General features: G+C 52.5%; 2 protein-coding genes across 3 annotated transcripts in view; both read left to right on the top strand.

The window, feature by feature from the left end:
- The first annotated feature begins 383 nt into the window (after positions 1-383).
- LOC144947893 (discoidin, CUB and LCCL domain-containing protein 2-like) overlaps positions 384-13,614 on the top strand; it is a 55,321-nt gene continuing 42,090 nt past the window's right edge. For both annotated transcript variants that reach the window (XM_078877272.1, XM_078877271.1), the window contains exon 1: positions 384-518. In XM_078877272.1, coding sequence (XP_078733398.1) covers positions 437-518 — 82 coding nt within the window. In that variant the 5' untranslated portion in view covers positions 384-436. The remainder of the gene's footprint in view (positions 519-13,614) is intronic.
- On the top strand, positions 6,505-12,635 carry LOC144947780 (uncharacterized). The gene is made up of 2 exons (XM_078877135.1): positions 6,505-7,779; positions 11,594-12,635. Exons 1-2 carry the CDS (start codon positions 6,505-6,507, stop codon positions 11,606-11,608), a joined length of 1,290 nt encoding a protein of 429 aa, XP_078733261.1. The 3' UTR covers positions 11,609-12,635.

The following is a 13,614-nucleotide window of genomic DNA, read 5'->3' as shown; positions in this document are numbered from 1 at the left end:
AAAGCTTTAAATCAAGAGTAAATAGGTATTAATTCTAGATTTGAAGCTTTCGTGACTGCAAGGATTCATACTTTTAGTTTTTTCGGTAAAGTCACGTAGGTAAAAAAAATAATTTAAATTCATAAAAATAAAATAATAAAAATCACAACGATTTTTAATTAAAATTAATAAAATAAAATAATAAAAATCACAACGATTTTCATAATTTTATTTTTTATTAATTTTAATATTTTTTACCTACGTGACTTTACCGAAAAAACTAAGAGTAGTAAATAGGTATATTATGTAAATGTTAGAGGGCGTGATATTAAGAAAGGGCGTGGTTATGCAAATGAGGGGGTGTGGCTACGCAGATGAGGCGGGGGCTCGCTGCAGCCCCCACAGCACGACTCTGAACCTGGGTCCACTCACAGATGCCGCTCTGCACAGCGCGGTCATGGAGCCGCTTGTCCGGCTGCTCCCTCCGCTCTCTTTGCTGGCCATGGCCGGCTTCTTCTCCACGGTGCACGCTCAGGAAGGTGAGGGACTCTGCGTGGTTACTCAGCATGGGATCGATGATTTTAACCGAGACCCGCTCCCGACCCCTCACGGTGACCCCTCCTGCCCGGGTGCCCCTGACTCTCCCCGTTACTACCGCTAGGATAGGCGTAAGGCTTATCGGTGACTAGGCCGCATTCCTAACCCCCACCACCGCCCGCAACGAACCTCTCTGCCGGGCTAAGCTAATAACTTTAATAATGATTTACAGCACAGTCTCAGTCCACTGCTTGATGTTGCTTTACCATAACTTCAAGGCGTCGGTCATTGCTCAGGGCGGGCGAGTGAAGCGGTTAAGGATGGGTTGGTGACGGACGAGCCGGTCTAAGATGACCGCTAGAGCCACTGATGTTTGCTGTGGCCGGGGAATCAAACTCGGGTTGGTGGGGTTCGCAGCGCAGTGCGGCAACCACTGTTCCCACCGCTCTTTAACTTTTGTCAAAGTCTGAACGTTATTCGTTGAACGCGTACGTTAGTTTACATGGAGACCCGTGTGTGTGTTTGTGTGTCTGTGAGTATGTGGGGAGCGGTGGTGTAGCGGTTAGCGCGCTGCGCTACGAACCCGGCCACCCGGGTTCGATTCCCGCCCATGACCAACACCAGTGATGATTATCTGAACCGGTCCTGGGCCTCCCCTAGGTTGACTCAGCCACTGGGAAGACAAAGGTGGTCGGGCGTGCCGCTGGCCACCCACCCCCCTCGTGAGCCATGCCGGCCTTCATAGGTGCTCGCTAACAACACTTGCCGGGGGATCGTGTGGCAATACAGCAACGAGGCAGGGCACGCACACACCTACCGGATTATAAGACGCAGCCCCAAGTTTTGCTTGGTACCGACGGAGAAAAGTGTGCGTCGATACAATTCGGTAAATAGAGGGGAAATATTCTTGGTCATGTCGATAGAAAATAAAAATAAAAAATAAATGAAATTGAAATAAAAAATAATCAAATGAAATTGAAATAAAAAAATAATCAAATGAAATTGAATTTTTTTTTAAATAATAAAACCATTAAAATTGAGCTCCCTCTGACCGGGGTAGCGGTGCCCATTACGTGAGCCGGCGTGCGATGCGAGGAGAGATGCCCAGGCTGGCGAATGTCACAGCGGGCGATTTGTGTGGAACGTCTCTCAAAGCAGACCCGGGAGGGCTCACGGGATGGGCAAGTGCGACAAGGTGGGGTTCGTGCCACCCCGTCTGTGTGGCCAGTATGATGGGTACAATCCCACTGGTGGGCACGAAATTCAACGTTTCTGGATGACCCATGCCGCTCATGAACACAGCGCTTTGCTTGTACCTGTACCTAACTGTTTTTTTTACATGCTTTCTTTTAACTCACTCTGTTGTCGTTGTTATTGTATCCTCAAATCTTGTAACAAAATTTTAACCCACTTCCCAATGTGGTATCGACTGCAAACTTGGCATACTTATGTCATACTGATGACAATACTATATTCTATCATAAAAAAAAAAATATATTTTTAAACATTCTTTTTTTTGTTATGTTTCCCACATTGTTTGCACCTCTGCTTTTCGATTCGCGTGCCTGCTTCCCCCCCCCCCCCCACACAGTCTCACGTCCCAGTCCCTGACGTCCACACTTATATAAACTCCTTAGCCCCGGCATTTCTCCCACTTTAGTAAAAAAAAAATTTAGTTGTGATTTTCACACCTGATGATGATTGCTTGTGTTGCAATCGAAACGTCGTGATTGAATGTACTTTTATTTATTTATTATTTCTATTTTTATATTTTATTTTTTACCCACGTGACTTTACCGAAAGAACCAAAGAGTATGGATCCTTGCAGTCACGAAAACTTCAAATCTAGAACGTTAAATACCTCGTTCGTTGTGCAATATTCCTTCAGGACCCTGTACTTGTTCTTTGCTGTGTTGAGATATTTATTTTCTTCCGTGCTTACGCCAGGGAACCGACTAAATGGGATCATCCGTGTTATTGATCAAGCAAACTCAATGTGTTTGCAGAACCCTCCCAAGGAAGAAAAGTTTCCCGAGGCTCACCGAGGCTTTCCCGGATAAATAAGTAACGCTAGTAAGCAGGGCCCTTTGGTTGTCGGAGCCCGTGATAGTCACATGATGAGATAACAGCGCTGCGTGTGGGTGTTTGGAGATGTCTCGCATTGGTCAACACGCTTGAAAAGTCCCTTCCACACGCGCGCATTGTGGTAATGTGATGCATCGGGGCTCGAGATGATTATGACCAAGACGAAAGACGTGGACAATAAGATTGCTAAGCAATGGGAGATATCTGTTAAACTAAAGTGCTTTATTTTAATTTTACCAGGTAAGGCCCACTGGGCTATATAGTTATTTTTTCAGAAGCGACCTGGCCACAAAATGATAGCTCAACGAAGTGGCTTATCACGTGGAAATTTCTAACAGCCACATACTCTGAACGCGTGTTGATTTTTTATGTGGAGGGAAAAACTGGAGGACCCGAAGAAAAATGCACGTGACTACGGGGAGAACGTTCAATCTCCAAATATACAGGTGTCGGGGTCGGGATCGAACCCACGACCTCCCCATATACCAGGCGAGGTGGTTAACATCTCAGCCACTGTGTTGGCAGGGACACAACTGCAAAACACATCAGAGTTATATGTACCTATATTTGAAGCTTTCGTGACTGCAAGGATTCATACTCTTAGGTTTTTTCGGTAAAGTCACGTACAGTAAATCTAGCTGTGACGGTCCCACCTGATGACGGAGACTTGTGTTGCCTCCGAAACGTCGTGATTTATAATTGTATTTCTTTAATATTTATTATATGGACCTATGGTGGTTATTACAGGTGGACATGGGGGGGGGGGGGTCAGATGAGAGCAGATTGGAGTGTTTTTGGAAAACTGAACTTAATGAACGGAACATACCAGTGCGTCTCAAAAACAACGGTTATTTGTTGTTATCATTGTTGATTACAATGCTACAACGTAGAGCAGAGACATAGACATTGCTAAAGGAAATGTAACGAAAGCTGTGAGTGCGCAAAAGCAGCTCTGAGAAGCTCTGCTTTGAATTAGAGTGAGAGAACGGAAGGAGATGAGCATATTGATTCCAGAACATATTGCACAATTAGAGATACCACATGGACTGTTGTGAAAAGTAAGTGGGCTTGGGTAGGATCCGTCACTTGAAGGAACGATATCCGGTGGCTGACACTTAAGGACAGAGTTGCAGCCAAAGGAGGGGCATTGCACCCGAGAGAACAGCCAGTGCAGAGACTGCGCGATTGATTCGTGCATTGCAGGACCCAGAGAGATGGAGACGTCTTGAGGGTGGCCTTCATCCAGCGGTGGGTTGATCTTGACTTGATGACATGTTCTCCAACCTTTTGACTGACGTTGCCTGACATGTTGGCCCTCAGAAAGTTTCTCGCCTCTTGGTTGTACGACTTAGTAGCTCGCTTTTAAGGTCCATCCTTCAGTTTTAACTATTGATTGACTTCTGCAAGCAGCACCCACACATCTGGCCATCGCAAGATGCGTGTCGCTCGCCGTGTGTTGCGTGTTAGCGTCCACAGGTGCGGTCGCATGTAGACGCTTTATAAATATGTATTCCATTGCATCATCTTCGCTCTGAGCATCATGTGAAGATGTCACTGGGCTGTAAGTAGTTTGAATTGTTAAAGTCAGTGCCAGGTGACCTCGCGTGTCAAGCTCTCCGACCGACAGATACGATGTCATCACGGATGAATCGGCCATCACGGTCGAAGTGTTTGTAGATATCTGTGAGTTTGCAGTTTCATTTATTCGCCGATTTTATTGCAGATTTTATTTTGAAGCTCACGTTGCATTCATTGAATCGCATCTGTGCTAGTCGGTGTTTTTCATTGGTATGTGTTTGCATATTGCTGAACATAGGCAAGTAGGGAGACATCGTGCGGACTGTTACACAAGTGGGCTTGAGCAGGACTTGTCTCTACAAGTGTTGCTAGCCGGCGGTCGAGACTAACAAAAGAATGGAATCCGAATGAGGAAACACGCCCGGTAGCATGTCCAATGCGGAGATGCAGCGATGCAATCGGCTCGTGCGCAGATGGTCGATGGATGGTTGCTCTTTGGTTCTTTTGGTAAAGTCACGTATAAAGATAAAATAATACATTAAATAATAGCATACTACGACGTTTCGATTGCAACACAAGCAATCGTCATCAGGTATAAAAGAAATAGCAACAAAAATCTAACCAGAAAACTATAGACAGACATATAAGCAGGCAGATATCACAAAGATACATAGAGAGAGAACACACATCGGCACACAGAGAGAGAACGTCTCTGTGACGAGGCCTTAAATAGAGAGAGAGAACGTCGTAGTATGCTATTATTTAATGTATTATTTTATCTTTATACGTGACTTTACCGAAAGAACCAAAGAGTAATTCCTGCAGTCACGAAAGCTCCAAATTAAGATTGATGGATGGTTGCATCGCATAACCGCGCGACATGGTGACGGCTTGGGGGGAGGCCTTCATCCAGCAGTGGATAAAGCATGACGGATGATGTGTTGTACGTATTAAGTTCATTTGACCCGACCACTGCGGCCAATTAAGAGGCCCCTGCGGTCGCCGAATTGTTGAATAATATTTTACTAGAATTGTGGCAATCGAATCTTGGGAGTGTTGGGGAGAGGGAGAGTCTTTGCACCCCTTCTCTCTTATCCCCATTTCACTCTCATGCGCGCGGCTTTTTGCTGCCATTTTTATGGAAACTGTGCCCCCTAAATTGATGAGAAACTCGTCGCTTAGAAAGGTGCGAATTGGATTTGTCGGGGAGTGTCCGTTGTGTCATAGCACACTGGATTTTAATTTTTTTTCTCTGCCAGTTCCGTTCCATCTCCCGGCACTGAAGTTGAAACAAATTTCTTAAATCCCCCCCAATGCCTTTGTCCACTCGGCAACAGTACAAATGGGTCCACCACAGCCGCTCGATTGACAGTTATAACGTAGAGGTGGGGTAAAGCGTGGGTACACCCTCCCGCTCCCTCCGACGTCGGGCATGTTCCTGCAAACAGGTTTGATGGTCGATGTGGGAGAGCAGACCAGATGATAACCCTGCAGAGTTGGGAGGACCTTCCACCGGCAGTCATGGGAGCAAGCAAAAGCGGGGGGCCAAATCGCCCGCACATTCATCAGGGAAGGCTCGTACATACGAAGCCCCGTGAAGGCGCAAGGCGGCGGTCGGTAGTAAGCATCAATGGCTATGCTCTACTGATGATTCTTAACGCGGGCGAAACCTGCGCACGGTTGTCTCATTTTTCCTGCTGCCGTTTAAAATAATATTGCCACAATTTTGACCTTTGAGTTTGTGGGCTAAAGCGCCAAAGTTGTCTCATTACACAAGCATGTGTAGGGGTGTTAGAGAGAGAGCCCGTTATGCATGGCAGCCTATGGTAAACAAACACAGTAGGCGGGGCTACATGTGTGCACAAGCAGGTGCCCTCTGCGACGTCCGCGCCAGACACCCTGGGGGGTCGATTCGGTCGTTATGATCCCCCGGGGCCCCACCCCTCAGGGAGGGGTTGGGTATAAAAGGGGAATGTATCGAAGGGCTCGAGAGGGATGTTTTAGCTAAAGAAGAGAAGGCGGAAGACGTCTTAGATAGAGCCCTGGACTCCCCCTGGTACGCCGTCCTTATCAGGACCGCGCAGGCTCGAGCCAGTGGCGTGGTACCAGAGCCAGAGCCAGTGCTGGTCTGGACTCTGGGTACCGGGCCCGACTGACCAGTGTCGGGCTAAGTTAGCCTCCCCTAGCCCAGTAGTGGAGGACTCAGAGGCAGGCTAGGGTTAGCCTAGGGGTGTGTCCTCAGATAGACGGGTGAGGGGGCCGATACCCCCTCAAATGTGTATGTCACAAAGTTGGTGTTAAATAAACAAGTGTGCCTCCAACTCCGGTGTGAACGAGTCGTGAGCGTTACTACATCTGGCGTCAGAAGTGAAACAAAGTACGAACATGGATACACGCCGGACGACTCGAGTCGGGGTACCAGAGGCAGAAGACACCACTGCAGTCGGAGGGCCCGAGACGGCTGAAGATGCCATCGACCAGCCGGGGCTGGACGCATCCATGCCACAGCAGCTGGAGGAAGGGGAGCCGTCGATGGAGGGGCTGAGGGAGGCGCACGCGAAGCTGACCGAGCTACTGTACGCCGCAGCCGCCATGCTCGACACCATCACGCAGCTGGGGGCTGCGGGACCGCCACGGGGCAACCGCAGCCGACGACCACAGCGCCTTCCCGCCATTTCCACGGAGCAACATTTTGAATCTCCCGCCATCGCCGCAGCTGCTGTTGAGGGCGTGGCCGCTCTAAGCATCGCGTCCAACGGCGGGAGTACAGTGCCTGCCGCGTCACCACGGGTGCGACCGGCGATGCCATCGCTGCTTCGGGCCGACGCTGAGTCGAGTGAGGGACACGAGGGAGCGCGATCGTCCTCTGCAGCCGCTGCCTTACATCAGCGACTGCCGCCGCTCAAAGAATTTGTGGGCGAGGAGGGCGACTGGGGCGGCTTCCAGCGGCGCTTCCTCGCTCACCAGGAGATGGCACAGTGGACAGACGCCGAGGCTCTCCGAGCACTGCCAGCACTCCTCGACAGCGACGCCCTCGCCACACTAACATCGGCAGCGAAGGAGAGGCGTTCCACGCTGCGGGAGGCGATGCAAGTGCTGTCCGCTGTGTATGGGCCACCATCGGACTGCCGTCAACTCTTTTACGATCGCCAGCGGGGGACGAAGGAGTCGCCCCTGGCGTACCGTACAAGCCTCCTGGCGCTGGCAAAGGATGCCTTTCCACGAATGGACGACGAAGGGATCGACGCCATGGTGACAGAGAAAATACTTTTGCTGGCGGACGACTTAGACATCGTCATTGTCGCACAGGACGATGCAGAAATGTGCTCCCTCCAAGCGGCCCGTCTCCTCCACGCAAACCTGTCCTCTCAACGACGGAAGGCCAGCAAGGCGGCGAGCGGGCGCGCCGTCGCTGCGGCCACCCTCCCGGCGGAAGAGGTTTGCGCCGTCAACCATCGACGGCAGCACGGAGCGGGAGCGCGGGAGGACCGGGCCGGTTCGAGCCATCTACAACGTCCATCGTCGCCGCCAGCGCGTCCACGCTGCTACAACTGCGGCATCCGGGGCCACGTCGCCTCGGGGTGCCGCTCTCCTCGGCAGCGCGGGACGATGCCTCAACGGGACGCCGGCCCTCGTCACAAGCTCCACCATCATAATCCGGCGAGTCGCGGCACCCCTCACGTTTGGCCCACGCACACGCCCGTCGCACACTTAAACACCGCAGCGAAGGGGGGGCCAATATCGCGTACCATGGCACCAACACGCACCGCTCTGGGTACTCACATTGAACCCAGCCAGTGGTCCGTGTTGGCCCATCGGGTTGTAGCCGCGTCGTCGGGGTCGTCGGCCGTTGTGGGTCACATCGATGGGGTGGAGGTTCGCATCTTGGTCGATACAGGAGCATCGGCGACCATTATTTCGGAGTTGATCTATAACATTCTCCCTGCCCAGAGCCGTCCTTTGATGCCTGTTAATGTGCCATTCTTTGCTGCTAACGGGGGTTCACTTGGCATCATCGGACAAATTCGAGCCCAAATTTGTGTCGGGGATATTAAATTATCTGGGCCGATTTTTGTTTCCTCCTCGCTGGCGGTTCCGTGCCTGCTGGGGACGGATTTCCTGGCCAAAATGCCGATTAGGATATTAATCGACCAGGGATGCATTGAGCTCCCATCGGGCCGACGCATGGCGTTTTTGCCATCCCCCGCTACGAGCCGGACGGCGTTCGCGACGGTGCCGGCGTTCGTAGATAGAACGGTGCGCGTTCCTCCGGGGGCGCAAATGTTAATTCCTTTGAGACTTCGGCGGCCCTTCGCTAAGGGCATTGGGGCTCAAGGGGTTTTGCTGGGACCGTCTAGGGCCGGGGTCAGTGGACCTAATTTACTCCCGGCCCAGACCATAGTGAGAGGGGATGGAGAACCCTTCATCGCGGTCCTCAATGTGGGCTCGCAGACGGTGGTGGTCCCACAGGGGACCGTGCTTGCTCACGCAACGCCGGTGCCCTGTGAGGAACCCGTCGCGAGTCATGTCGGCGCTGCCCCTGCACCGCGACCACATTCAGACAGCGATGAAGGGTGGCTCGAGGCGCTTTGCGCGGGATCGACGGACCTGTCAAATTTAGAGCGCCAACGTCTTAAGACACTACTGAGGGAATTTTCCGACGTTTTCAGTCGGGATAAATACGATTTGGGCTGCACTCATCTGCTGCGTCACCATATTGATACGGGTGACAGCGCGCCAATACGCCAAAATCCTTTTCGGTTGAGTCCCGCCGAAAAGGACCATGTCAAATCGGCTGTTGATGACATGCTAGCCGCCGACATAATTTCTCCCTCCAACAGCCCTTGGGGAGCGCCGATCGTCCTGGTTAAGAAGCAGGACGGTTCGTTGCGGTTTTGCGTTGACTTTCGGCGCCTTAATAAAATTACGGTTGCCGACGCATACCCGCTCCCACGGATGGACGAATCGCTTGACGCCTTGGCGGGAGCGCGATTCTTCTCCACATTGGACTTACTTTCGGGATTCTGGCAGCTTCCTCTGGACGATGATTCAAAGCCTAAAACTGCTTTCCGTACTCCGCACGGCCTGTTTCAATTCAACCGGTTGCCGATGGGCTTACACTCAGCGCCGGCAACTTTCCAGCGGTTGATGGAATTGGTTTTGGCTGGATTGCAATGGGAGTCGTGCCTGATTTATTTGGATGACGTCATTGTCTTTGGCAAAACTTTTGAGGAACATCTCCAGAGGTTGCGGGCGGTTTTCCTAAAGATGCGGGCTGCTAATTTGAAATTTAAGCCCCAAAAATGCCATTTGTTACGCGAGTCGGTGCGTTATTTGGGGCACATCGTGGGGCGCTCAGGTATTTCTACCGATCCCGCCAAAACGCAGTGTGTAAGCTCCTGGCCGACTCCCACCTCAGTGGGAGAGGTTAGGAGTTTTATTGGGTTTGCGTCGTATTATAGACGCTTCGTCGCTAATTTTGCGACTATCGCCAAACCCCTACATGCTTTAACATCTAAAGGGGTTCGGTTTTGCTGGGGTCAGGAGGAGGAGGCTGCTTTTTGCTCCCTTCGGGATGCGTTGGTAAACGCTCCTCCCCTGATTTACCCTGATTTTTCAAAACCGTTCTTGCTCGACACCGATGCGAGCAACACGGGTATTGGGGGCGTGCTCTCCCAGGTGGTTGACGGCGTGGAACATGTGGTTGCGTACGGCAGTCGGGTGTTGTCTCCAGCGGAGCAACGGTATTGTGTCACCCGTAGGGAACTGTTGGCAATTGTCCATTTCGTCCAACAGTATCGCCCATATCTGTACGGTCGGCATTTCACCGTCCGCACAGATCATGCGGCACTGCAGTACGCCCTGAGGGTTCAACAGCCATCGGGACAATTGTCCCGATGGTTGGAGGTCCTCCAGGATTACGATTTCCAAACCACATACCGTAAGGGCGTTCGCCACACCAACGCGGACGCTCTGTCACGCTTGCCAACCACCTCCGAGTGTGCATGCCTCCTGGGGTCTGGACGTTGCAGGCCTCCAGGGGACACATCGGTACCTGTCTTGGCGGCCGCCAACGACGACGATGCAATGGTTCCTAATTCGATCGAACAACAGGGCAAAGATTCCCTGTTGGGGTTGCCCGTCATTGAATGGGGGCGCCTCCAGATGGAGGATGTCTCCCTCCTCGGGTGGCGACGTCGCGTTGGCGGTGCGGCGGGGGGAAAAAGAGGTGGTTCCGACGCATGGGAAATGTGCCAAGGTCTGCTAATGCATTGGGACGGGAAGTCACGTCGACATCGGCTGGTTGTCCCTACTGGGTTGCGGGGTAGGGTGGTATGGGCCGCTCATGAGCGCCTCCTACACCTGGGGACCCAAAAGACTCTCGCCTTGCTGCAACTTGATTTTTACTGGCCTGGCATGACGAGGGATGTGGGGGATTTGTTGGGATCGTGCCCTCAATGTGCACAACGCAAACCGCCGGCACGGGAGTCTAACCCGCCCTTGCAATCGATCAAAGTGTCCAGGATAAACGAGCTGGTCGCTCTGGACATTTTGGGACCATTCCCCGCCACCCCCAGAGGGAATAGATATTTGTTGACGGGTGTCGAGTATTTTACACGCTGGCCTATGGCCTGGCCTTTGGCCAACCAGTCGGCAGCAGCCATCGTGGAGGCCTTTGTTCAGGGTTATGTCCTGGACAAAGGTGCTCCGGAGAGGCTGCTGACCGACCAGGGCAGAAATTTTTCCGGTAAACTACTCAGACAAGTCTGCGATCTCCTGGGCACAAAGAAAATTCGGACCTCCCCATATCACCCACAAACTGACGGGATGGTCGAACGTTTGCATCGCACCATCTCGTCCATGTTATCACAACAAGTTTCGGACTCACAAACGGATTGGGACCTACAAATTCAGGGGGTCTTGGCGGCGTACCGGATGGCACCCCATGCGGCTACGGGGTTTTCTCCCTTTTACCTCATGTACGGCCGAGAACCAGACCCGCCTGTTCGTGCCCAGTTGCGGATCCCCGTGCCGCAGGGAAAAACTAATCTGGCTGACCACGTTAAATTTAATCTGGACAAATTGACCGAGGCACGGGATGCTGCAATGCAAAACTCTGACCTCCGTCAGAAGGCAAATGAGCGCCTCAGATTGAGTCGAGCGCACATGCTGCAGTGGAAGCCGGGGGACAAGGCATGGTTGCACTGCCCCCAGGTGCCACTGGCAACCTCCTCTAAACTTGTGCGGCCGTGGCGGGGCCCTGTGGAAGTGGTGGAGGTGTTACGCCCGCAGTGCGTGCGCATCAAGTGGGGGAAGCGGCGATGGTTCGTGCACCCCTCCAGATTAAAACCCTTCGCTGCGGTACACAACCCCACTTCACACGCGCGTGGCCAAACGTGTGGGGGGTCGGCCGACTTGCTGGGTCCGTCTCTGTCGCTCTCACCTAATGCCTTGCCGGCTGTGCCACCTTCAGGGGCATCAGGAGTGACGGGCTCACGCCCGATCACCCCTCCTGCGGATACCGAGGGTCACGCGGAGTCAGAGGAATGCTCACCTCAAGACGGACAGTCGCCACCTGATGGTCCGCCACGCGGGGTTACCCCGTGTGAGGGGCCCGCTGCAAGGACGCGCGCTAAAATGCGCAAACTGTTGTGAGGCCGGAAAATGTGTACATAGCTGTTGTGTTTATTGGCTGTTGTGTGGATGGTGTGTTTCCCGCTCCTCGGATGTACATATGTTGGGTTCACCGTTTGTTGTGTGTGCGGGGTGGGTTCCCTGCTGGTTGTATATAAGCTGTTTTTTTTTACGGAATTCGTATTTATTCGGGGGGGTGCGACGGGTTGTTTCTCATCTTGTTGTTGCGTTCTTGTTCTGGTTCCTGTTATTGTTCAAAAATAGTGAGGCACACGCGCGGTCAGGGGGTGAAGGCACCTTTATTGTCAAATTTTTGTATGTTGGCAGCCGGGACGGCTGCATGCTATGCGGGGGGGAGTGATGTAGGGGTGTTAGAGAGAGAGCCCGTTATGCATGGCAGCCTATGGTAAACAAACACAGTAGGCGGGGCTACATGTGTGCACAAGCAGGTGCCCTCTGCGACGTCCGCGCCAGACACCCTGGGGGGTCGATTCGGTCGTTATGATCCCCCGGGGCCCCACCCCTCAGGGAGGGGTTGGGTATAAAAGGGGAATGTATCGAAGGGCTCGAGAGGGATGTTTTAGCTAAAGAAGAGAAGGCGGAAGACGTCTTAGATAGAGCCCTGGACTCCCCCTGGTACGCCGTCCTTATCAGGACCGCGCAGGCTCGAGCCAGTGGCGTGGTACCAGAGCCAGAGCCAGTGCTGGTCTGGACTCTGGGTACCGGGCCCGACTGACCAGTGTCGGGCTAAGTTAGCCTCCCCTAGCCCAGTAGTGGAGGACTCAGAGGCAGGCTAGGGTTAGCCTAGGGGTGTGTCCTCAGATAGACGGGTGAGGGGGCCGATACCCCCTCAAATGTGTATGTCACAAAGTTGGTGTTAAATAAACAAGTGTGCCTCCAACTCCGGTGTGAACGAGTCGTGAGCGTTACTACACATGCAAGGCATGATGGGGAGGACTGTTCATGTGGTCACAATTTTGCCTTTCGCTGTCTAGAGGGAAATCAGTTCTGTATTGTTCTTATTTTCCAGTCGTGTGCGCACTTTTCTGGTCCGAGTTTCTTCTCATCGTTTACAGAGAGTGTTGGAATTCGCTCGGCTAGTTTTGTCACCTCCAGGCAAGTTGCTCGGCGATGGAAGCGAGTGGCTCGCGTACGAAAAGTTCCGCTTTTAAAATCCTGCTTCGAGGAGTGGGGGGGGGTGGTGGCTCAGCCCATCATCACACCAGGGTTGATAAAATGGGGCCGTCTCAAGCGGTTTGTCCTTTGGATAGACTAGCCCCCCCCCCATAGTAATGTGGTGGACTCTTCACCAGGTGAGGTCACTTGACTGAGTTTTGTCGTAATTAAAAGATGCTCATGATGCTCAAAGCACCCGTTTTCGTTGGCGGTCGTGGTTTCACCTTAATCGCATCATCGCCTTGCTCGATACAGTGCCTTGGGTAGGGCAAAGGCTGTCTCCGAATGAGTTTGCATAGTGGCTAGGAGACGTAATGCCTCTTGCACAAAGACAAAGATCCCTCGTATAGGCGGCACAGACTGCCGGGGCAAGGGCTGCGAGCGAGCGCCTATTACTATTATTACCATGGCCCACACGGCACACGAGGGGGTGGTGTGACTCTCACCACGCCCGGCCGCCTTTGTCTCCCAAGTGGTGTTGTTTACACACTGTACCAGGGTACTCCTTTAAGGCTGAGTGAACCTAGGAGAAGCCCAGTACCGGGTATTCATGTATTCGTCACCGATGTTGCCCGTGAGTGGGAATGGAGCTCGGGCTACAGGGATCATCTTGCAAGTGCGCTAACCACTTTGCCACCGCTCCCCACTTGTCGTGTGGAGTTTGCATTGGGGTTAGCGGATTTA

The sequence above is a fragment of the Lampetra fluviatilis genome, chromosome 47 (genome assembly GCF_964198595.1).
Source record: "Lampetra fluviatilis chromosome 47, kcLamFluv1.1, whole genome shotgun sequence".
NCBI classification, from domain to species: Eukaryota; Metazoa; Chordata; class Hyperoartia; order Petromyzontiformes; family Petromyzontidae; genus Lampetra; species Lampetra fluviatilis.
The sequence above is the reverse complement of the archived record's forward strand: the minus strand, read 5'-3'. Positions and strand labels throughout refer to the sequence as shown.